The 23,256-nt window shown below is 50.0% G+C and overlaps 1 protein-coding gene across 1 annotated transcript in view; it reads left to right on the top strand.

Annotated features, from left to right (window-relative positions):
- Positions 1 to 23,256, top strand: part of LOC137141380 (antigen WC1.1-like) — a gene marked incomplete at its 3' end in the record, with an annotated part of 46,432 nt that overhangs the window by 6,292 nt on the left and 16,884 nt on the right. The window contains exons 2-8 of the mRNA XM_067530241.1: positions 1,606 to 1,770; positions 10,963 to 11,295; positions 11,540 to 11,845; positions 18,025 to 18,343; positions 18,414 to 18,736; positions 19,179 to 19,490; positions 21,127 to 21,441. Of these exons, the coding sequence (XP_067386342.1) occupies positions 1,606 to 1,770; positions 10,963 to 11,295; positions 11,540 to 11,845; positions 18,025 to 18,343; positions 18,414 to 18,736; positions 19,179 to 19,490; positions 21,127 to 21,441 (2,073 nt within the window). The remainder of the gene's footprint in view (positions 1 to 1,605; positions 1,771 to 10,962; positions 11,296 to 11,539; positions 11,846 to 18,024; positions 18,344 to 18,413; positions 18,737 to 19,178; positions 19,491 to 21,126; positions 21,442 to 23,256) is intronic.

Below are 23,256 nucleotides of genomic sequence, written 5' to 3'. Positions count from 1 at the left end.
TGTAGCTACTTTTCCCTTTTTCCCAATGCCCAAATCCTCCTCCATGAGCACTGAATTGAGGCCACATCAGTCTTTGCCAGAAGACCATCACAGTATTGACCTATTTAAACTGTGCAGACAAAGAAATTTGTAAAATTATGGGGGGTCCAGGGAAAGAAATGAGAAAATATCAAGGATAGGCCAACGCTCCACAAATCAAAAATCGTGTTACTATAAAATCGATCCAGTCTGTCAGTCAGTTTGTCTTTGGACTCTTTCACTCCCCTCTACCCCTCTGCCAGAGAGGGGGTGAGAATTGCAGGCTGAAAATGTGACCTTTAAGGCTCCCAAACTGCACAACTCCCCCAGCTGCTCAGCTGGAGACTCTGCTTACCGTCCCCTTACCCTTGTGATGGGAGAACTGCCATCCATCATCTGGCACTGTCTTCACTCCTGATTCATTTCCCCTGGCTGGGAAATAGTTTGGGACCCACTGAGCTCATTAACGCAGCCTGGTTCACGCTCGCACACAGAATTTTTGTTACTGTTCAGGGGTGAGTTACAGACAGATATCGGAGACCTTCACACTGACATCAACCATTCACCTCAACTGTCATGTCACCGTAACACGCTGGGATTGGTTTAGCCTTCCCTGGTTCCCGCCACCCCACCCCACCCCACAACTTCTCTGCATGAGACTGAGAAGCACACCCCACACGCTGGAGCCCCTCCCTCCCTGCTCCAAACCCCCTATTCTTCCCCTCTCTACTCTCCATCCTGCCCCCTACTCCAGACCCCATTCCCCTCCCCATACTCCTCATGCCCCTCTGCTCCAGACCCCCACCTCCCTGCCCCCCACTCCCTTTGCCTTCCTTCTTATCTAGACCCTCCTCCCCTCCCCTGCCTCTTGACTGCCTATAGTAGACACCCTCCTCTCCCCTCCTCCTAACACCCTTTCCAGCCCCCTCCCCATCCCTTCCTCCTGCCCCTTCCCCCAGTCCCCCCACCTTCTCTCCTGCCTCTCTCCTGCCCACCACCACCTGCACCCCATTCCCTTGTAACCCCTGAATCTGCCTCCTGATCCCCCAGTGCCCTGCTCCCCTCACTCCCACCCTCCTTTCACAGGGTCTCTGCTGCCCATCTCAGTCCCTGGGGCTTGTCCAGCCCCTGAGCCACATGGGGCAGCCATGTTCCCTGTGGGCTTCAGTCCCATTGCAAACAGTGGGAGCTGGCAGCCATCTTTGCTCAGGGCGGAGTGACTCCCCCACACGCTGACAGACTGTGGGGAGATGGCAGCATCTCACCAGGTCCAGCCCCACTGACAGTGACAGGAGCTGGCGCCATTTGGACTCAGGGAAACTCGGTGACTTGGCGCCTTCCATCCTGTTATCACGAGACAGGTGAAAACCCCCAAATGGCAGCGTGGCGATAAAATGGCGAGCACTGCAGCACTGACAGCCCGTGTGAGGCCCTGAGAGTGAGGAGGTGGCTCCACGAGGCAGCTCTGGGCACGTCCCCGTCTCATGGCTCTGGGCGCGGATCCCTGCTGCCGGGCGCGGACTCTGCTGTGACAACGCTGGGGAGGGGCTCCCTGCTCGCTCTAACCTGCTCTGTGTCTCTTTGCAGGTGCTGACGAGCTGCGGCTAGCGAATGGAGGCAGCCCCTGTGCTGGGAGAGTGGAGGTTAAACACAACGATCAGTGGGGGACAGTGTGTCACAATGGCTGGGACATGAAAGATGCTGGTGTTGTCTGTAAACAGTTGGGATGTGGATCTGCTGTCAGTGCCCCTCGTAATGCTCATTTTGGAGCAGGATCTGGACCGACGTGGCTGATTCGTGTTGATTGTGGTGGTGACGAGGCAGCTCTCTGGGATTGCACACATGCAGGATGGGGTACATTCTCCTGCTCTCATTCTTTTGATACCGGAGTGATCTGCTCAGGTAAGGACTCGGCCAGCCTGCCCCTGTAGGACACTCCCCAGGAGGGAGAAGGGACTGACCCCAAAGTGTGTGACAGTCCCGGTGGCTCAGAGCTGGGTCGTGCCCGCACTGGGTCAGGGTGCAGCTGACCAGTCTCTCCTGAGCTCCCTGGGCAGATGGGATGAGAAGCTGCCCCATCCTCTGGGCCGCCGACAGGGGGCAGGTGGGGCAGTTGTTGTGGGCTAAGTGTGGGGTGGGGGATGGCCCCTTAGCAGAGCTGTGCTGGTAGGTGTCTGTGTACAGCAGCCCAGTGTCTCCTCAGGGCAGCAGCAGCAGCAGCCGTGACCCTGCCTGTGGCTGCTGGAGCTGGGACCGGAGCCAGTGGGGGCGAGAGCTGTGGAGCTTTCCCCAGAGCTCACCGAGGCAGCAGGGGAGGAGCCCTGAGCCTGACCGTGGCAAGGGGGAGGGGCCAAGACAGCTGGGGCAGGTGCAGGGGGCAGAAACTGGCTGCACTGCCCCACACGGCTGCCGTGCCCTCCTTCCCCAAATCCCCCGCAGGGTCCGGCACAAAACTCCCGTGTGGTGCGTAGATCTTGGCTCCACAGCCCAGCTGGCGGCCTTCCCAGGCAGGGTGGTAATGTGGTGCAGACTGGATCCATCTCCCTCCGCACGCTGCATTTGGGAAATAAATGTTTATACAGAACCTGGCTTCACCAGAGGGTGTGCGGGAAACATGCCTGCGTTTGACCGGAGTGACCAGTGCACTGACAGAAACAGCCCCCGGCACAGGTGACACGTCAGTGTAGGAACAGGGGTGTCTGTGGCTGGCTGAAGAGCAATAACCCCTCTGTGTGCTGACCGCTCAGTCTGCACCTCTCTGCTAGTCACTGAGCACCAGCATTGGTGAGGTCACACCTGAGTGCGGGGGTCAGTTCTCTGTGTGTCTCCCCCTCCCTCCCTGCCACTCACTTACTATCCCACTCAGTGACAGGGTCCCAGAAACTGCGGGGGGAGTTCACTCCTTGCCCTGTGCCCTCGTGGGCCAGGCTGTGTCAGCACAAATGGGCCACAGTCACCAGAAGCCCCCACCCTTCCCTCAGACTGCCCAGGCCCTACAGAGGAGTAACCCCAGCACAGGGAGCTGCATTGGCTCCCCTCTCAGTCTCTGCGCCAGGTTGAGCACTGGTGCAATGACACAGCAGGGCCAGGGTCTCTCTCTGGGCTAGATTCTGGGTTTCCTGTGTGAAGTGAGCTCTGCAGCTGCAGTGTCTGGGCTGATCCTGGTGTAAGTGACTGAGCGGCACCGTCATTATCTGCACTGTGTCTATACCAGAAACGTGGCCGTGCAGAGGGGAGCTCCTTTGCACGACTGGAGAAGCCAAAAGTGGGAGCCTGGCAGCCACACCCCATTCCCTGCTGGGCCTGTTCTTGTCCCTCTGCGGCAGCTCTGGGACTGTGAACCCGCAATGTCTGGGCCTGTCGCTGCTGCTTGGGGGATTCGGGGCATGTCCAGAGGGTACCAAGGAACTCGACCGGCTGTCTGGGAGTGAATCACAAGCAGTTCCCAGGGCAAAAGCTGAATAAACACAAAGTGGAAACCTGCCTGTCTGAGAAACCCTCGCTCCATTCGTCCCACTCCAGTGCACCTCCTTTCAAGGGATGTAACCCATCTTGGTACCAGAGCAACTGATGAGCACATAAGTTGAGTGACCCCTCACGTGTAGTATTGAAAATTACTTACCTAAGAAGTAAAGACTCACTGTCCTGAAGTTACAGAGACATTTCCGCTAAAGGAAAAGATTCCTCAGCACTTTAACTTTCATGTGTGAATGACCAGTGTGTGTCCTTCACGCTGGGTCTTTGTCACACACGGACACCACAGCTGGGCCTTGGCAGGTGTCACAGAGCTACAGGAGCTGTGCTATGCCCCAGCTTATAAACAGTCCCGTGGAAGAACCGCTTCAGTGGGCCAGAGCCCCCACGGGTCTGACTGTTCCTTAAGGGTAGGTCAGGCTGCCTGAACGTCTCCAAGTCAGAGCCCCTGGTCTCCAGCGCTCCTGTTTCAGGCTGTGAGCTCTGCCCAGTGAGTCCAGCTGAGACAGACTCCTGCTCAGAGACTTTTACACTCATCAGGGACCAATGCAGCTCAGCCAGTATCTGCAGTGACGCCGGGCAGCCTTTTCAAAACAGAGCAGGATTTATTAGTCAGCTGGAACCCAGCACTGGGAAGTCCTTAGGTCAGCACAGAGAAGAAGCAAAGGTTAAGATACAGTCCACACTGGCCAAGTCAGGGATCCCCTGAGCCATGCTGCTGCCCCCGTCGTGGTTTCCTCTCTTCTCTGTCCCTTTGTCTCTCAGTCCGGGTGAGCTCCCGTGTCTCTGCAAAGACCAGCTCTTATCCTAGGCTCCTGTCACTGCTCGGTCTGCTGTCATCCTCCTGCCGACCCCTGCTGAGTTCACAGCTGCTGCCTGCTGAAGTCTCCCATTGTAAGATGTCGATTGTTCAGTCCCGGAGGTCCCCTTGTCTGTCTGGAGCCTCCATGGATGGGGTGGGCTGCACCCAGTCCTGTAACGACCCATTCATCCCACCCCAGACTGTTCAGTGACATGTCTTCAGCTCTGCTCCCATAGAGCGTGTTAACCTTTTGGCACTGAGCGGGTGGCAATGCTTAGTCAGGTAAGTCACTGCCCTGCCTGCCCTTCATTAAAATATCACACAGAATTCCCACTTCAGCACCGCAGCTGAGAGCGCTGCTCCCAGACACGGCTGCTGGGAAGTTGTCCAGAGTCTGTGCTAGGGCAATGCTCACACACACTGGCCTGCACAACGACCCTCCCACCCCCTGACCAGCACTGGCTGGATGTGCAAAGACCCCACTTTACCAGTCAGTATCAGCTCCGCTGCTTTGCCACTTTCCCTCTCCCCCACCTCTCCTGTCTGCACGGCCCCTCCGTGCCTTTCACACCCTGCACCCACACAAACCTTGTATGGCCATTGAGCCATATCGCACCCAGGCTAATACATTGCAATTCCCATAGTCTACGTGCCAGGCTGCAATCCTGGACACACAAGGCAGTAGCAGGGAGGGGAGAATAAAAACAGAGACGTCTCCCCAAGAGAGAACGGGGGGAGGGCAGCACAGAGCAAGGCCTTGTTAAATCTGGTTATGGAGCAGGATCTCTGCACACCAGCTCCGCGCGTACACCAGTCGCTTGCATCAAATGTGCCCAGGATCGCACCTGGAGACTACGCACAGTACGGATATTGCTAACCTCACCCGTCTTTGTTCAGCCGCATCCTCGTTTGGAGCCTGCTTCTTCTCTCACTGGCCCAGCCGCTCTAGCTGCAGTTACACCTACCGCACACAGGCAACAATCACCTCAGAGGTGGCAGTGGGGGCAGGTCACTGGTGCTGTTGTGTGAGGCCCCTTCACACCATCTTCACACTGCTGCAGCTGCTGCCTCATAGCGCTATGGGAACTGAGCCCTCTGTGAGCACACAGCCCTGCAGTCACTGCGAGAGGCGAGCACGTCTCACACTGGTGACCTGTTCATTGCCACTGGTGCTCTACGAGTCCCTCCCGAGACAGCAGGCAGTGCCTGGCAGTTGTTCATTCATAAATTCATTGATATTGATATTGATTTTCATTGATAAATTTAGCGCGGGGATGGTGTGATGGGACAGCCTAGTTTGGCAATTGACTGATCTTTGACCACTGGTGCTAGATATACCAATGGCCTGTGATGGGACGTTTGATGGGGTGGGTTCTGGGTTATTACAGAGAATTCTTTCTTGGGTGTCAGGCTGGTGAATCTTGCCCACATTCCCAGGGTTTAACTCATCACCATACTTGGGGTTGGGAAGGAATTTTCTCCCAGGGCAGATTGGCAAAGGCTCTGGGGGTTTTTCGCCTTCCTCTGTAGCATGGGGCACAGCTCACTTGCTGGTGGATTCTCTGTACCTTAAAGTCTTTAAACCATGATTTGAGGACTTTAATAACTCAGGCATAGGTTAAAGGTTTATTACAGCAGTGGGTGGGTGAGGTTCTGTGGCCTGCGTTGTGCAGGAGGTCAGATTAGATGATCATATTGGTCCCTTCTGACCTTACCGTCTATGAGTCTAAAGACGTAGATAGATGCCCACAGGGATTTTCAAATGTTCCTGGTGACACATTCCCAGGAGATCTGGAAAATCCCAGTAGCTGCCTGTCTGTGCTTGTCTGTGCTGTCTGAGTGTCCTTTAAAATCTGGCCCTCAGTCACGTTGAAAATGAAACTTAGGCTCCTAAATCACTGAGGCACTTCTGAAATTTTTACCCTTAGACTAAAATCCAGACCCAGACACCTGGACAGAGTAGCTGGGGACAGGCATTTATGGAGCAGAGATGCACAGGGGGTAAGGCATTTATGGAGCCCCATTCCCACCCTCGTAGGATGATCAGGAAATGGGTTGATCCTTGGCTTCCCCAGAATTAGAGTTAGCAGAGAGCACCCCACATCCGTATTGTTATTTTTAACATTTTGGACCAAGCAGCAATAAAAAATTACAAAATCTCTGGTACCTAGTAGATCTGGCGTAGCATAGTATCATGGAATCATAGAATATTAGGGTTGGAAGGTAGCTCAGAAGGTCATTTAGTCCAATCCCCTGTTCAAAGCAGGACCAATCCAAACTCAATCATCCCAGTCAGGGCTTTTCATTTCATCAGTCATTTCATCATAGAAGGCAATTTATGTTAAGTTTACACCCCAGTTTGCCACAAATGAAGTGTGTATGTAGAGAAGCCCTGAGACTGGGTGAGACAACAAGGGAGTGAAACTGGGACTGGAGGCAGATGGGACCACCTAAGGGAAGGATGAGGGAGGAAACGGATCAGATGAGGATCCCAGAGGGCAGCGGCACATAGAGAACAGGGGGAAACTTGGATTTGCCTGGGGAAGCCAGAGGTGAAGTCTAGGACTGGTTTGACAAGAAGACTGGGACTGGACATGAGAAGCTTCAGGAGTGGAGACAGAACTGGGTGACAAGGAAAACGGGACTGAGACACAGAGCAAGGGATGGGGAAGAGACAGGACTGGGACAGGTTGTAGGTGAGGGAGGAGGAGGGGCTAGTCTTGGGGGAACAAGGTAAGAAGGGTCTATGACAACTGGAGCATGCACCTCTCCAGAGCCTGGATCCCTGAGTTTTGCCATTCCCCTGCTGTCAGCAAATATTTGTCAACCCCCTGCCCCCGACAAAATCTTCTGATCCCCCTCTGGTGCTGGTCTGCAAAGAGGATGACAGCCTACTACTGCTGTGTGTTAGTCTATTAGCTGCAGTGGGAAAGGTTTGTGTGGTGGATCTAAAGGTTCCAACCCCCATGGTGACCCACTTGGGGTCAATATGATACCATGTGATGCAACTTGTTTTTTTCCGGGTGCTTTTGTAAAAGCTTAGGAAATTATGGAGCAAACATTACTTTTAAGGAACATTAAGTTTGCAAAGCTGAGCAGTAAAATATAAGGACATGAGCAAATTAAAGTTGCCTTTGTAACTTTATTTTGGCCACCTTGTACGTAAGCATTAAGATACAGTCTTTGGCATGTTCTCATGTAATTATTTTCTCCACAGGATCCCTGCCTCAATCAGTGTACAGGAGAGACAGTGCTGTGAGTCAGGGTTGTGGAGTGCAGGAAGCTGTTGTCTGTAGCACCCCAGCCTGTTGTTGCAGAAACTGTAGAGTGTGCACTGTATGAGGCAGAGGATTGCAGGAAGAGAAAGGAAGGTCTCATTGTTAACGCAGTTGTATGCTGCTCTGGGAAACTGGATTCTAGCCCTGCCTCTGCCACAGCGTTTCTATGACGCTTGGCAATGTTTCACAAGAGGTCTCTAGCTCTATATATTCCTACAATTATGGGTGGCTGGCTTGAGACCATGGACCCTGATCTGCAGAGTGCTGAGCACTCGCTGCTGTAAACCGAAGTCAGTGGGATCTGTGCTGCACAAGCCTAAGTACTCGGAAAAACCAGGACCCGAGTGTCTTAAATTGGGCACCCAGAATTAATGGACACTTGTGTTAAGTTTGGCCATAACGTCTCTGGGCTTTAGTTCCCCATGTGTAAAATGGAGATAATAAAACTTCCCTACCTCCCAGGGGTGTTGTGAAGAGAAATACACTGATGTGTGTGAATCACTCAGGTAGTATAGAAATGAGCACTATAGACAAGCCCAGGAGGAAATGAATAATTTAGTATTCAGAGTAGGGTTTGGATGGCGTGCAGTACACGGGGGCTGGGGCCACACATGTAAAATGAGTATAAAAAGAACTATTGACCATCTTTCCATTCAGTGAGCACCGTGTGTCCTGTGCAATGAATGAGGCAAGTGTCCTGTGGAAAAAATAGCATATGATTGTGACACGCTGTACCACATGTACGCCCTTATGGTGCGTGTGACTCGTCCGTGCCCAGGGTAGCCAACTGATAATGCCAAGATCAGGGCAGGCTGCAAAAGGAGAGCAGATTCTCCCCCGCTGGTGGGTGACACTGAAGCCCGGCTTCCCAACCAGCCACGAACTGCTTCTGATTTCCCCACACTGGATATCAAGAAGCCAGTCCACAAATGCCCACAGCCCCCTTTACTGCATTTCAGCTCCAGGCTCCCAAATCAGCACTAGGTCCAGTAAAGAGACCAGTTATTTAAACTCTCTTCTCTTTACTAAAAAGGATCCCTCTGACCCCAAGGGATCAGCCACAGCACCAGTTCAATATAAGTTTGGATCTTACCTAAAACACCACGCTGGCCGCCAATCCTTTAGTATCTAAACTAAAGGTTTATTGTGAAAAGAAAGAAATAAACCATGAGAGAAATGTTAAAGGGTTAAAGTAAATCACAGATATACAAATGATTAAAAGTCCATTTACATCAGGTTTCTGGAAGAAATGTGGAGTTGCAGGCTTGTATAGTTCCCTCTGGTTCGCATCCAGTACCTGGCTGGGTCTAAGTCCTTCGGTTCAGTTGCAAGATGAGTAGATCCAGAGGTAGGTGTGTGTCTGCAGCTGGACAGGATCATAGACAAAATGGATTCTGTGGTTTGATCTTATAAACCCCCTCCCCGGGCCATGCAGCCTGTGGACAGTCACAAGAACCAAAATGGAGTCCAGAGTCACATGGGCCAATCCTGGTGACTCTTCAGGTGTGCCCAGGGTCCAGTCATGTAAGCAGGTTCTGGTGACTCATTGGTGATGCTGGCTTCTCTCTCTGGGCCTTCCCGTGTACCTGGGAATGCCTTAATGGGCCATTACGCTGGCCATTGTTCTGCGGCCATCCTATCTGGGGTGTTGCCCAGGCAGCACAATTTGAAACACAGATATCTCAAATACATCTATAACTTCCATTTCACATATCACACATGGACATAAGTATTATTATCTTACTTAGCATATTATAACCTTCCGAACAGTACCTGACATGGCATATCCCACATGGATTATTATGATTCCGCCATCCAGATGTCACACAATATACTAACTGCTCCCCCTCTCAAGCCAGCCCACATGACACCCCCAACGCGAGACTGGTATAGAAAGGAGTAATCGGAGCTCCTGAATACACCTGAGGGGCCCCCCTTATCCAGACAGCATGACAGTGTGATTTGTGTATCATTCATGTTCACCTCTGCAGTGTAACTGTGTGTTGTCTGATGCAAAGTATGCCATGTAAGGTGTTTTTGGCATATTGAACATTATTGTGGTGATAGCATGTTTCCTGCAATTTGTCTGAAATGAGTAAGTTAAAATTCAATAAAGACAAGTGCAAAGTCCTACAATTAGGAAGGAAAAATCAAATGCAAAAGCACCAAAACAGGATATAATGCAGTTCTGCTGAATATTATCTTGGGGTTTTAGTGGATCACAAATTGAAAAACTGTGATGCTGTTTCAAAAAAGGGAAATGTCATTCTTGCTTGTATTGCAAGAATGTCATATGGAAGAAACAGAAAGTAATTGTCCCTCTTTACCTAGAACTGGTGATGCCTCAGCTGGAGTACTGTGTCCAGTTTTGCACATCACCCTTTAAGAAAGTTGTGGACAAATTGGGGAGTGTCCAGAGGAGAGACACAAACATAATAAGAGGTTTAGAAAACATGACCTATGAGGAAATATTGAAAAAAATGGCATTTTTAGTCTAGGGAAAGAGAAGACTGAGGGGGTACTTGATAACAGCCTTCAAATATGGGAAATTCTGTAACTCAGTTGTTATCCATGTCCACCAAGGATAGAACTAGACATAATCACCTTAGATTGCAGGGAGAGAGATTCAGATTAGATATTAGGAAAATCTTTCCAACTATAATGGTAATTAAGCACTGGAATAGGATACCAAGGGAAATTAACCCCCATCATTGGTGGCTTTTAACAACAAGTTAGACAAACATTTGCATACCTAGGAATGGCATAGATACATTTAAGCTTTCCTTGGTGTGCAGGGATGGACTAGACGATCTCTTGAGGTTCCTTCCAACCCTGCATTTCTATTATTCTGTGGTTTTATCAGCTATTGAGGTCTTCTGATATAAAAATAAATGTTTATCCCTAGTAGATGTTCTTGAACATCCTCCTTAGTTACCAGTGGGCTACAGAGTGCTTCATCCTCTTCACATGATATGAACACGCATCCTGCTTCTCTCCAAAACCACATATATTTATTGAACACCTCTTCCTTTACAGCATCATTATTAACAACTTTACCATCCTCATCTGTAATGGGCCTACACCAATGTTAGGAATTGTTTGCATGTTTGTTTTTTGTTTCTAATATACATGAAAAAGCTCCTTCCTATTGTTCTTAGCCCTGCCAGTCACGGATTTACCCTGATGCCTGTGGTTTCCCTTATATGTTCCGTACATATCATAACTTCTAATGTAGATTGATAGCTAACAAATTCCCCATTTTTTTTTTATATGTTACCTTTTTATCTCTATTGCTGCCTTCACTTGGCCACTGAACCAGAATGAGCTTTTAGGCAAAGTCCTAAGCCAATGGAGCAACCTAACTCCCAAAGATCCCTTTATAATCTGCAGCCTTCATTGACTTTCTAGAACACATTAAACCTCGGCTGGTTGGAGGGGACAGTGCCTGCTCGGGACGTGTGGAAATCATACATGGAAACACGTGGACCACAGTCTGTGATGCATACTTTGATCTCAACATTGCCAACGTTATCTGTAATGAGCTACAGTGTGGAATAGCTCTATCTACCCCAGGAGGAGCTCGCTTTGGAGAAGGAGAAGGGCTGATCGGGACTGAAAAATTCCATTGTGTGGGGAATGAGTCTCTCCTGTTTTCCTGTCCCAGGATACCACGAGTGAAACAGACATGCTTACACGCAAAAGATGCCGGAGTCACATGCTCACGTAAGAATTCAGCGCAATGTCTTTAAAATTCCAGTGATGTGTGTTCTAGATTCAAGCGAATGAATGTTATGATCTCACTGTGTAGGGATCTGGTTTTGATAGGGTTGGATCAAAAACCCAAACAATACAAGATAATGAGAAAGGGATCAAATGCCCCCTGATTTTCTTTTCTTTCACTATTTGGTATGAAATAGCTCCAAGGCTCCCTCTCTAAACCCTTTCTCCCTTCTCCCCTGGCACACAGGGTTCCGGCTGGTGAATGGCAGCTCAGCGTGCTCAGGGCGGGTGGAGATCCAGGTTCTTGGTGCCTGGGGAACTGTCTGTGACTCACGCTGGGATTTACCAGACGCCAACGTTCTCTGTCATCAGCTCGACTGTGGATTCGCTGTATCGGCTCCGGGAGGAGGGTATTTTGGGAAGGGAACTGGCTCTGTCTGGACAGACACGTTTCACTGTAAAGGGAGTGAACCCCATTTGGGGCATTGCCCAGTTACTGCCCTGGGGGCCTCTCAGTGCTCACACGACAATGACGCTGGTGTGAATTGCTCAGGTAAGTGCAGGAGAAATGCTGGATTCATGACACCTGCCCCTCAGTGTGTGACACTGCCCCCTAGAGCAGGGCACAGGAAGGAGAAGGGGAGCTAGTTATTAAACTAATAACCGTAAATATATTAAAAATAAAATTAAAGTAAATAATATTTTCACATAAGAATAGATGTGACCTTGGAAAGCCCTGGATTCTCCAGTAAAAAGGACAGCAACTAAATCCTTACTCAGGGCAGTGGAGCAGGGGAAAAACCAGTAATTAGAGGGGGAGGTAGTAGCGACCGCCAATGTAGAGGTTGCTTCACACTTCCTGTTATAAAATATTCTCAACACCTTCTTGAGAAGTTCTCAGTCCCTCATTGTTTGCAGCAGGCCTTTGCAATTGGGCAAGAGGTCAGTGCTGGGGCCAGGAAAGTGCCTTTCTCTAGCGCAGTGAAATTCCTTCCAGGTTTGGCTGAATTATAAACTGCTGAAAATAACCATTTCCTTTCTCTCACAAGTGGTCCTGAGGCTATTTTCGGGAGCACGACACAGAGAAAGTCCTGCTTTCTCTTACTCTGCTTTTTTACTTTTCTCACACCTTTCCCATTGAAAACAAAATTTCCCCTGCTTTCTTACACCTTAAAAAAAAAAATTTCTAGCTTTTTACAGTGAAAAAAAGATGAAAATGAGAAAGGGGGAGGAAAAAGGAAATCTGTAAACCCAAAAACTGAAAAGGAAAATTGACTTTTTTTCCTTTCCGAAAAGTTGAAGTTAATCAACATTTTAATCAGCATCTAAACAAAAATTCTCATTCTATTTCCACATGCCAATATATTGGATCTGTTAAAAAACTAAAATACTGCATTTGAAATACCTCACAGGAAAAAAATTGGGGGTGTCGACCTTACTTAAAAAAAAATTAAACAGTGTTATTTAGTCAAAGCAAAATGCTCAGGAATTAGGAGATACCAGAGTTCAGATTGCCCAGGCAACGTTAATTCCTTCCCCCTTCCTTGTGCATATACCTTATGATACAGTCTAATTGCATGCACACATTCTATTATTTCACACACACACATGCATCATCCTCCGCAGCTCCAGCCTCCTTCTCTGAACCGGCTGGATGGTGCTCAGGGCATGTGAGAGCGGTTGAGTATTTCTTCTTATCTTCGTTATTCAAAATGTGCCCCGGGGCCTTATTTACTACACATACCATACACACACACTGCACTGAATACAGAATTATTAATATCTTCATGGGCTTCTCTGTGGTGCTTGTCACTGTAGTATCAGAATGCACCACAAACATTAATGAATTTGTCTCCATAACACCCGTGGGAGATTATTATGATGCCCATTTCAAAAGTGACTTAGGCACTTAGAAGTCCAAAAATAACATTTTGAAATGTGCCTAAGTGACTTTATGACTTAAATCTCATGTTTTCCCCCCAGTAATGAAGGGGTCCAAGAACCATGGAGATTTCACCCTCTTGTCTCTTCTGAAAATGACACTTGGACTCCCACATCGTTTAGTTGCTTTTGAAAATTTTACAATGATTAAATCCAAAATTCCAAACACGCTACTCATTTCGGGTGATTGGGCTCCATCCAGAGACCCTCAGGGCCTGACTCTTCAGAGCACTCATCATTTCTGTGGAGCTATTTGTGTTCAAAGGACTGTCCAGACATCAATAAACCCTCACAAAACTCCAGGGACGTAGGCGGGGAAGTATTATTATTAGCTCCATTTGACAGATGGTGACACAGGGAGAAAAGCAAAGTGACTTGCCCAAGTACCCCAGGAGTGCAGTCAGCAGTGCAACCAGGAGAAAACTGAATATTTTGACTCACAGCCCTGTGCTGGTTCCACCAGACCTCACTGCCTTCCGGCAGAATAGCTGAGCATCCACATCTTGCCTGCACTCTGGCTGCAGTTTTGAGTGCTCAGTGCTTCTGAAAATCAGACCCCATAAAAACTGGTTTCAGAGACCTGCTCAGCATCACCTGTGACGTCTGCAGCAGAGGTAGGAATAGAACTAAGTTCTAGTGCATGACGGTCACTGCTCTTAGCAACATCATCCTGGTTTTTCCTGTGCTCTGCTTCTCATTCTCGACTGGCCTTCCAGCTTCTAAGGTGAATGAGGCAGGGGTCGTACAGGCAACAGCCTGACACTGCACATCCCCCTTTCATCCATCCTGGGCACAGACAGTGGCAGATGCCCTGTGGGAAAAAAATAATTCACTGGAAAACTTAATATTTATTGCCAGCCAGTCTGGTTTCCTTGTGGCTCAATGGAGCCCGTCTTCTGGTTCCAAGTCATAGATCCATGGATTTCTAAGACCCAAAGAGGCCACTGTGATCCTCTGCTTCTCCCCTCACCAAAGGGACCCCCACTGCTTAATGAAGGTGCAGCTCCCCTCTCTGCCCCATCTTCTCACCCATGCACTGAGTCTCCATAGTACTTCTTCACTGGCTGGTACTGGGATCCTTACAGAGAAACCTACCAAAGAAGCTGTGGATTGAAACCTTCTTCTTAATAATTTACAAATAGCTTCCAGGACTCTCTCTCACATTGCTCAGGGTCACTGGTTCCATTACACACCATGACTGAGCCTATACGGGTCCTGCCCAGCACTCTGAACAGATGTCTACTCTCCTCTTTACAGCTGATACCTTTGTACCGTGGTGGCAATTCACCTCACAGTTCTCCAGCTTCTCACAGACACTGCTACCTGCATTCCTAACTCAATTCCCTGCAGCCACGCCCTGCCTCTCCTAACTGGCTACCCAGCCCATACCCTGGTTCTTGGAGGGAACTCCTCAGCACATGAGGATGCTGATTTCTTCTTACAACTACGAGAAGGAGAAACCTTCCTAAGTATAAATCATAGAATCATAGATTAGGGATGGAAGGGACCTCAGGAGGTCATCTAGTCCAACCCCCTGCTCAAAGCAGGGCCAGCCCGAACTAAACCATCCCAGCCAGAGCTTTGTGAAGCTGGGCCTAAAAAACCTCCAAGGATGGAGATTCCACCACCTCCCTAAGTAACCCAATACAGTGCTTCACCACGATCTTTGTAAAAAAGTTGATCCTAAGATCCAACCTAGACCTCCCCCCCTGCAACTTGATACCATTGCTCCTTGTTCTGTCATCGGCCACCACTGAGAACAGCCTAGTTCCATCCTTCCTGGAACCACCTTTCAGCTAGTTAAAGGCTGCTATCAAATCCCCCCTCATTCTTCTCTTCTGCAAACTAAACAAGCCCAATTCCCTCAGCCTCTCCTCTTAAGTCATGTGCCCCAGCTACTCAATCATACTTGTTTCCCTCCACTAGACTCTCTCCAATTTGTACACATCCTGCCTGTAGTTGAGGCCCAAACCTGGATACAATATTCCAGATGTGGCCTCACCAGTGCCGAATAGAGGGGAATAATCACTTCACTCCATCTGCTGGCAATGTTTCTACTAATGCTGTCCAATATGCCATTAGCCTTCTTGGCAACAAGGGCACACTGTTGATTCATATCCAGCTTCTTGTCCCCTGTAACCGCCAGGTCCTTTTCTACAGAACTGATGCTTAGCCAGAGGGTCCCCAGTCTGTAGCTGTGCATGGGATTCTTCGTCCTAAGTGCAGGACTCTGCACTTGTCCTTGTTGAACCTTATCAAATTTATTTTGGCCCAATTCTCCAATTTGTCTGGGTCGCTCTGTATCCTATCCCTAGCCTACAGTGTATCTACCGGTTCCCCCAACTTAGTGTCATCTGCAAACTTCCTGAAGGTGCAATCCACCCCATCCTCCACATCATTAATGAAGATGTTGAATAAAACCGGCACGAGGACCAACCCCTGGGGCACCCACTTGATACTGGTTGCCTACTAGACATCGAGCCATTGATCACTATCCTAAGAATCCAATAATCTAGCCAGCGTTCTATCCACCTTATAGTCCATTCATCGAACCCATACTTTTTAACTTGCTGATAATAATACTGTGGGAGACCGTATCAAAAGTTTGCTAAAGTCAAGGTATATCACCTCCACCCCTTTCCCCATATCCACAGAGCCAGTCATCTCATCAAGGAAGGCAATCAGGTTCGTCAGGCATGACTTGTCCTTGGTGAATCCATGCTGACTGCTCCTGAGCACCTTCCTCCCCTCCAAGTGCTCCAAAATGGATTCTTTGAGGACTTGCTCCATTATTTTTCTGGGGACTGAGGTGAGGCTGACTGGTCTGTAGCTCCCTGGATCCTCCTCTTTCCTTTTTTAAAGAGGGACACTCTATTTGCCTTTTTACAATTGTCTGGGACCCCCCTGATTGCCAGGAGTTTTAAAAAATAATGGTCAATGGCTCTGCAATCACATCAGTCAACTCCCTCAGCACTGTCGGATGCACTGCACTTGTGCATGTCCAGCCTTTCTAAATAGTCCTGAACCTGTTGTTTCAGCACTGAGGGCTACTCACCTCCTCCCCATTCTGTGCTGCCCAGTGGAGTAGTCTGGGAGCTGACCTTGTCTGTGAAGACAGAGGCAAACAAAGCACTGAGTACTTCTGCTTTTTCCACATCATCTGTCACTAGGTTGCTTCCCCCATTCAGGAAGGGGCCCACACTTCCCTGACCTTTGTCTTGTTGCGAACATACTGTAGAAATTCTTCATATTACCCTTTACGTTCCTTGCTACCTGCAACTCTGATTGTGCTTTGTTTTTTCTGATTTCATTCCTGCAACCTTCAGCAGTATTTTTATACTCCTCCCTCGTCATCTGTCCAAGCTCCCACTTCTTGTAAGCTTCTTTTTTGTGTTTAAGCTCACCGAAGATCTCTCTGTTAAGCCAAGCTGGTTGCCTGCCATAGCTGCTTTTCTTTCTGCAGATAGGGATGGTTTCTTCCTGCACGCTCAGTAAGGTTTCTTTAAATACAGCCAGCTCTCCTGGACTCCCTTCCCCCTTATCTTAGCCTCCCAGGGGATCTTGCCCATCAGCTCCCTGAGGAAGTCAAAGGCTGCTTTTCTGAAGTCCAGGGTCCGTATCCTGCTGTTCTACTTTCTTCCTTTTGTCAGGATCCTGAACTTGACCATCTCATGGTCACTGCTGCCCAGGTTGCCACCCACTTCTACTTCCCCTACCAAATCTTCCTGGTTTGTGAGCAGCAGGTCAAGAGGAGCATGGCCCCTAGTTGGTTCCTCCAGCACTTGCACCAGGAAGTTGTCCTAAGCACTCTCCAAAAACTTCCTGGATCGTCTGTGCACTGCTCTGCTGCTCTCCCAGCAGATGTCAGGGTGACTGAAGTACCCCAGGAGAACCAGGGCCTGTGATCTGGAAACGTCTGTGAATTTTCTGAAGAAAGCCTCGTTTACCTCATCCTCCTGCTCTAGTGGGCTACAGCAGACGCCCACCATGACATCAGCCTTGTTGCTCTCATCTCTAAATTTAACCCAGAGACTCTCAACAGGCTTTTCTCCAGTTTCATGCTGGAGCTCTGAGCAATCATACTGCTCCCTAACATACCGTGCAACTCCTCCACCTGGTCCCTTCCTTACGAGCTCCATCTGCCACGATCCCATCTGTCCTTCCTGCGGGGCTGTGGTAACCAGTTACATCCATGGGCCTCCTTGGACAGCCCCCAGTCTACTCTCTACCCTCACACTGCACTGGGTAGTTGGATGCATTCCCATGGTCCAGTCTTAGGGTGAACTCCTGGCTCCATTGCAGTCAATGCAGGTTTTACCGTTTCCTTCAGTGGGGCCAGGATTTCACTCTTAGGCTTGAAATGTTATTTGGCTTCCAAGATCCTTGAGCTGTTTGGACCCAGTACACACACACGGCCCCCGTCAGGTTGCCACCCTGGTACACACTGTACCAGACACAGCCAGCTGGGTGTGTGCTGAACTGACTCTGCTGCTTGTCTTTCTCTTTCAGTGATCCCCGGGAATGCCTTCATTCACTCATTTACAGTGTCTGCTAGCAAGCCCCTCTGTCAAACCCAGAGTATTGCAATCCTGACAGCACCTTCCACTTATAGAGTCAAATGAAAAGTATCTTCTGACAGAGGCTGTTCCCTTTAACACTGGGACACACTCTTATCACTGGGCTGTTCCTTCTTACTTAGAAACAATCCAGAAGTTCATGTGCACTTTGGAATATTTCTAGTGCACAACAGAGAGTGTTATTCAGTCTATGTCCCATCTCTCCTGAGCCCAGGTCGTTGGGAGTCGCTCAGACTGTGGAATGGGGAGAGCCGGTGCGATGGGAGAGTGGAGATTTCCCTCCGTGGTGTGTGGGGCAGAGTGCTGGATGACCAGTGGGACATGAACGACGCCAGCGTGGTGTGCAGGCAGCTCCAGTGTGGAGTCGCTGAGAAAGCTTATACCCTCCCTAAGTCTGAGCAAGGAACGGGCCCCGTGGGGCTGAGAAGAGTCCAGTGTGCAGGAAATGAGGCTCGTCTGACTCTCTGCAACATCTCCACACCTGAGACAGCCCAGGCAGGAATTGCTGAGGACGTTGGTGTCGTTTGCTCAGGTGATTCATTTCCAATTCTCACAAACATTTTCTATTCAGTGAGAAAATACATATTAACAGCTGGGTTCTCTCCCTGCAGGGAGCAGGCAGATCAGACTGGTGGATGGGGCAGGTCGCTGTGCTGGGAGAGTGGAGATTTATTACAATGGCACCTGGGGAACAGTCTGTGATGATTCCTGGGAGCTACCAGACTCCAACGTTGTTTGCAAACAACTGGGATGTGGACACGCCATCAATGCAACTGTCTCTGCTCATCATGGGCCAGGATCTGGGCCGATCTGGCTGGATGATGTGAACTGCTCTGGGAACGAATCCGATCTCTGGGAGTGTCCTTCCAGAGGTTGGGGCCAGCACAACTGCAGACACAAAGACCATGCAGGAGTTCTCTGCTCAGGTTTGTTCTCTGAATGCTCCAGTGAGTCTGGTCAGCAGGGGACTTAATGAAGCATAGGGGTGTTTGAGCAGTGAGCCAACGATGACAGAAAGTTTATCTCCTTTCTTTTTCTCCCCTCCCTACCTACCTGCACTGTCAACAGTTAATACTAAGAGGGACTAGAAATGTCACATTATTTCCTTAGCCTTAGAACATGGAGTAATTTGTGAATCTTGGGTACCACTGTGTGTCACTGTTGGTAAATGGTGTCTTTTAAATAACAATTCCAGTGCTCATGGGCCTGTCACTGGTCTCTAGAAGAACCTCTTTGATTCCTCAAATGAATCTTGCTGCTGTAGAAGAATGGGCAGGTTTGTTAGTGATCTCTGGGATTTCAGCCTCCACATCCCAGTGTGTGTCACACTCAGAAAACCTCACACCCAACCTGTGCATTTCCTCCTAGAGTTCACGGATCTGAGACTGGTGAATGGCAGTGACTGTGCTGGGCGGCTGGAGGTTTTCTACAACGGGATTTGGGGCAGTGTTTGCAGAAATCCTATGGATGCAGTCACCATGGCGCTTATATGCAAACACTTGGACTGTGGAGACGCTGGGACTCTTTTGAGAAACTCTCCACATGGAAGCGGCTCTGGCCCCACCTGGGTGGATGGTGTTCAGTGCAATGAGCTGCACAGCTCCCTGTGGCAATGCCCATCAGACCCTTGGGAACCACAGTCATGTATCAGAGAACAAGAAACCCACCTCTCCTGCCAAGGTAAATAGCAAATGGACACACACACACACACTCTCTCAGGGGTCAGGTCTAGGTCACTGAAAGGGTTTAATATAATTATTGCAGTTTGTTACTCTTCTGGCAAACGGCCAGCTTCACCCTAGTGGGTCTCGTGGTTTTGCCTCTTGTAGTGGGCCAGGGCATCACCAGTTACCCGATCTCCCCAGGGAGTGGGGTAGAGACCCAGACCCACCCGCTCCTCTGGGTCCCACGCCCTGCCAGTGGCTTTTCTCCCAGCAGCCAGCTTGTGCTGCTCATTCGGGGGAGAGCAGCCCGTACATGCAGGGCAGAGGGGCTAGGTGGAAAGGAGAGAAGAGAAAAGGGAGAAGTAGTTCCTTAATCATGGAATATTAGAGTTGGAAGGGACCTCAAGAGATCATCAAGTCCGACTCACTGTTCAGAGCAGGACAAAATAGAGGTGCTGGGGATTGAACCCAGAGCCTCATACATGCAAAACATGGACATAAACCACTGAGGTACCTTAGAGGATCCAGAGCAGGAGGAAGGGCAGGGCCCTGTGGCAGAGGGAAATGTGTGGGGCAGGCAGGGGGAGGAAGCTCCAGTGGGGAGCACAAGGCAGCATTGCCAAGCTCCACAAATCAAGAATCATGAGACGGTAAAGACCAGCCAGTCACGTTATTCAGTCTGTCTCCGGACATTTGAACTCCCCTCGGCTCCTCGGCCAGAGCGGGGTGCGAATCGCAGGCTGCAACGTCACCTTCAATGCACCCAAACTGCACAACTCTGCCTGGCTGCTCGGCTGCAGACTGCGCTTACCCTCTGCTCACCCGGAGACAGGCACTGCCGGCCATGGCCCAGGGCTGCCTTCACTCTCCCCTCCTGCTCCATTGCTTCTGGCAGACGTAGGGCTGGCTGGGGACGAGTTGGAGACCCACTGAGCTAATGAACACAGCCGGGCTCACACTCCTCACTCTGGCTCCCTGCTCCCCCTTTCCAGACCCTGCCCCCTCGGTGCCTCCTGCCCCCTGCTCCAAAACCCCCTCTCCTCTCCTCTCTCCTGCCCAGTCATTGTCTTCACCCCATTCCCTTGTAACCCCTGAATCTGCCTCCTGCCCCCAGTGCCCTGCTCCCCTCACTCTCCACCCTCCTTTCACAGGGTCTCTGCTGCCCATCTCAGTCCTTGGGTCCTGTCCAGCCCCTGAGCCACCCAGGGGCAGCCATGTTCCCTGTGGGCGTCAGTCCCATTGCAAACAGTGGGAGCTGGCAGCCATCTTTGCTCAGGTGGAGTGACTCCCCCACACGCTGACAGACTGTCAGGAGATGGCAGCATCTCACCAGGTCCAGCCCCACTGACAGTGACAGGATCTGGCGCCATTTGGACTCAGGGAAACTCGGTGACTTGGCGCCTTCCATCCTGTTATCACGAGACAGGTGAACCCCCAAATGGCAGCGTGGCGATAAAATGGCGAGCGCTACAGCACTGACAGCCCGTGTGAGGCCCTGAGACGTGAGGAGGTGGCTCCACGAGGCAGCTCTGGGCACGTCCCCGTCTCATGGCTCTGGGCACGGATCCCTGCTGCCGGGCGCGGACTCTGCTGTGACAATGCTGGGGAGGGGCTCCCTGCTCGCTCTGACCCTGCTCTGTGTCTCTTTGCAGGTGCTGACGAGCTGCGGCTGGCGGATGGAGACAGCCCCTGTGCCGGGAGAGTGGAGGTTAAACACGAGGATCAGTGGGGGACAGTGTGTAGTGATGGCTGGGACATGAAAGATGCTGGTGTTGTCTGTAAGCAGCTGGGATGTGGATCTGCTGTCAGTGTCCATCATAATGCTCATTTTGGAGCAGGATCTGGAGAGATTTGGCTGGATGATGTTGACTGTCGTGGTACCGAGACTGATCTCTGGCACTGTAGGAATGGGGGATGGGCTGTGCATAACTGCAATCACGGAGAGGATGCTGGAGTGACCTGCTCAGGTAAGAATCAGACAACTCAGTCCTGAAAGGCAAATTCCCTGAGACAAAAAGGCTTGAACCCAGAGGACTTTGTGTGCCTGTGAACCTAATGACAAGTGAACAGAAACCAGAGCAAGTCCTGTCATTACTGAGCTGTAATTATTACTATTCATGTCACTGGCCACGGAGGATCCCCCATGTAGCTGTGAAGCCTTTTCATTATCGCATTTCCAGTAGTTTCAATGCCACGTCTTTCCTTTCCCTTTTTTGTCTGAGTAGGTCCCAGCTGTGGGACCCGTGGCCAGGGGTCAGGGCTCATGGGGAAGGGATCTCTGATCTGGCCTGGAGCTTGCCTGCTGGGCAGGGCTGAAGGTTTCCTAAGGATGCAGTTGTTTGTCAGGGCACTTAGTAGTGCTGCTGTCACCTGCCCCACAGGGTCTGTGGCTGTGGTTGCCAGTCGCCAATTTGGGGAAAAAATATTTGGGAAACTTCATCATTGCCCTAGAAAAATTAATGAGACTCACTTAATAAGTGAACTTGCCTGCTTGCAAATCATGTGTCTGTTTGTAACCATTAACTTTTGTTTGCAAAACTCTATATATCTTTACCATGGGATTTCCAAAGAAGGCAACAGGAGTTTGGTGCCCAACTTGCACTGATTTTCATTGAGACTATCACTAAGGGCCAGATTTATCAAGATGTTGAGGTGTCTAAAACTGCAGACAGGCGCCCAGTGGGATTTTCAAATGTTTCTGGTGCCGAACCCCAGGAGTTTTGGAAAATCCCACCAGCCCCTGTCTGCATTTCTAGGCACCTGCCAGGGCCTTTGAAATCTGGCCCTGAGTCATTTTGAAAATATCATGTGAGCTCCTAAGTCACTGAGGCACTTTTGAAAATGTTACCCTGACCCTAAAATCCAGACCTAGACACCCAGCCACAGATGTACAGATATGTGGGGGCATTTATATAGCCCCTTTTCCCACCCCCATAGGGTGACCAAGGAATGGGTGGATTCTCCCGGCTTTGCCAGAATTAGATTTAACCTGGGGCACCCCCTGGTCTGTTTTGTTACTTGTCACATTTTGGACCAAGCAATAATAGAAATTTTCAAACTCTCTGATACCCTGTAGATCTGGCGCAGCATAGAGGGCTCAGCCAGAACATACCTCAGCCCTACACAGCACAGCCCTACACAGCACAGCAGTACTGTTTAATCATAAGCCTCTCCTGGATTTTGAGTGTTTCAGTGAGAAACCTTAATGTTCTCGTCACCTGGGGGTGGGGGAAGGGAGGTTTATGCTATTTCCTAGTATTTCTAACAAATAACAATATAGGGTGGGCGGGAACACTATAAAAATGAGCTTAATTGCAAGGACTTCAAAACTCTGCAAAAAACAGATTGGCCTTTGCCAGTGTAACATCCCTAACCTGGTAATAACAACTGCGATGCCTTGTACTGCACACCTAGCAAGTGCACCAGAGGGAGTCCTTCTCTTAGAACCTCACCAGGAAGCTGCACACACACCAAGGGTATCACAGCAAACGTCCCTTCTGTGCACCTTTCTGTACAACTGCACCTGCATCTGAGCTGGAGCTACAAGTTTGCAGTGGGAATAAATGTAGGGTTTGTAACAAGGTGTTTGAAGGGTCGGGCAGCCTAGTGGTTGGTGCACCTGATCTGCTGCCCCTTGTTTTCCAGATTGAATAGCCCCAGTCTTTTCGGCGGTGGGGTAGGGAACCGAGGTCCTCCCTCTCCACCAGACCCCAGCCCAGGCCTGAACAGGGTGGCTCTCCCAGCAAGGAGTCTAAATCCACTGCCCTGGGCTGCTTCCTGCC

This window comes from Emydura macquarii, unplaced genomic scaffold (genome assembly GCF_026122565.2).
Source record: "Emydura macquarii macquarii isolate MOO-44397 ecotype Brisbane River unplaced genomic scaffold, CSIRO-AGI_Emac_v2 contig_3047, whole genome shotgun sequence".
NCBI lineage: Eukaryota > Metazoa > Chordata > Testudines > Chelidae > Emydura > Emydura macquarii.
Note: the sequence above shows the minus strand (reverse complement) of the source record. Positions and strands in the feature narration are given on the sequence as shown.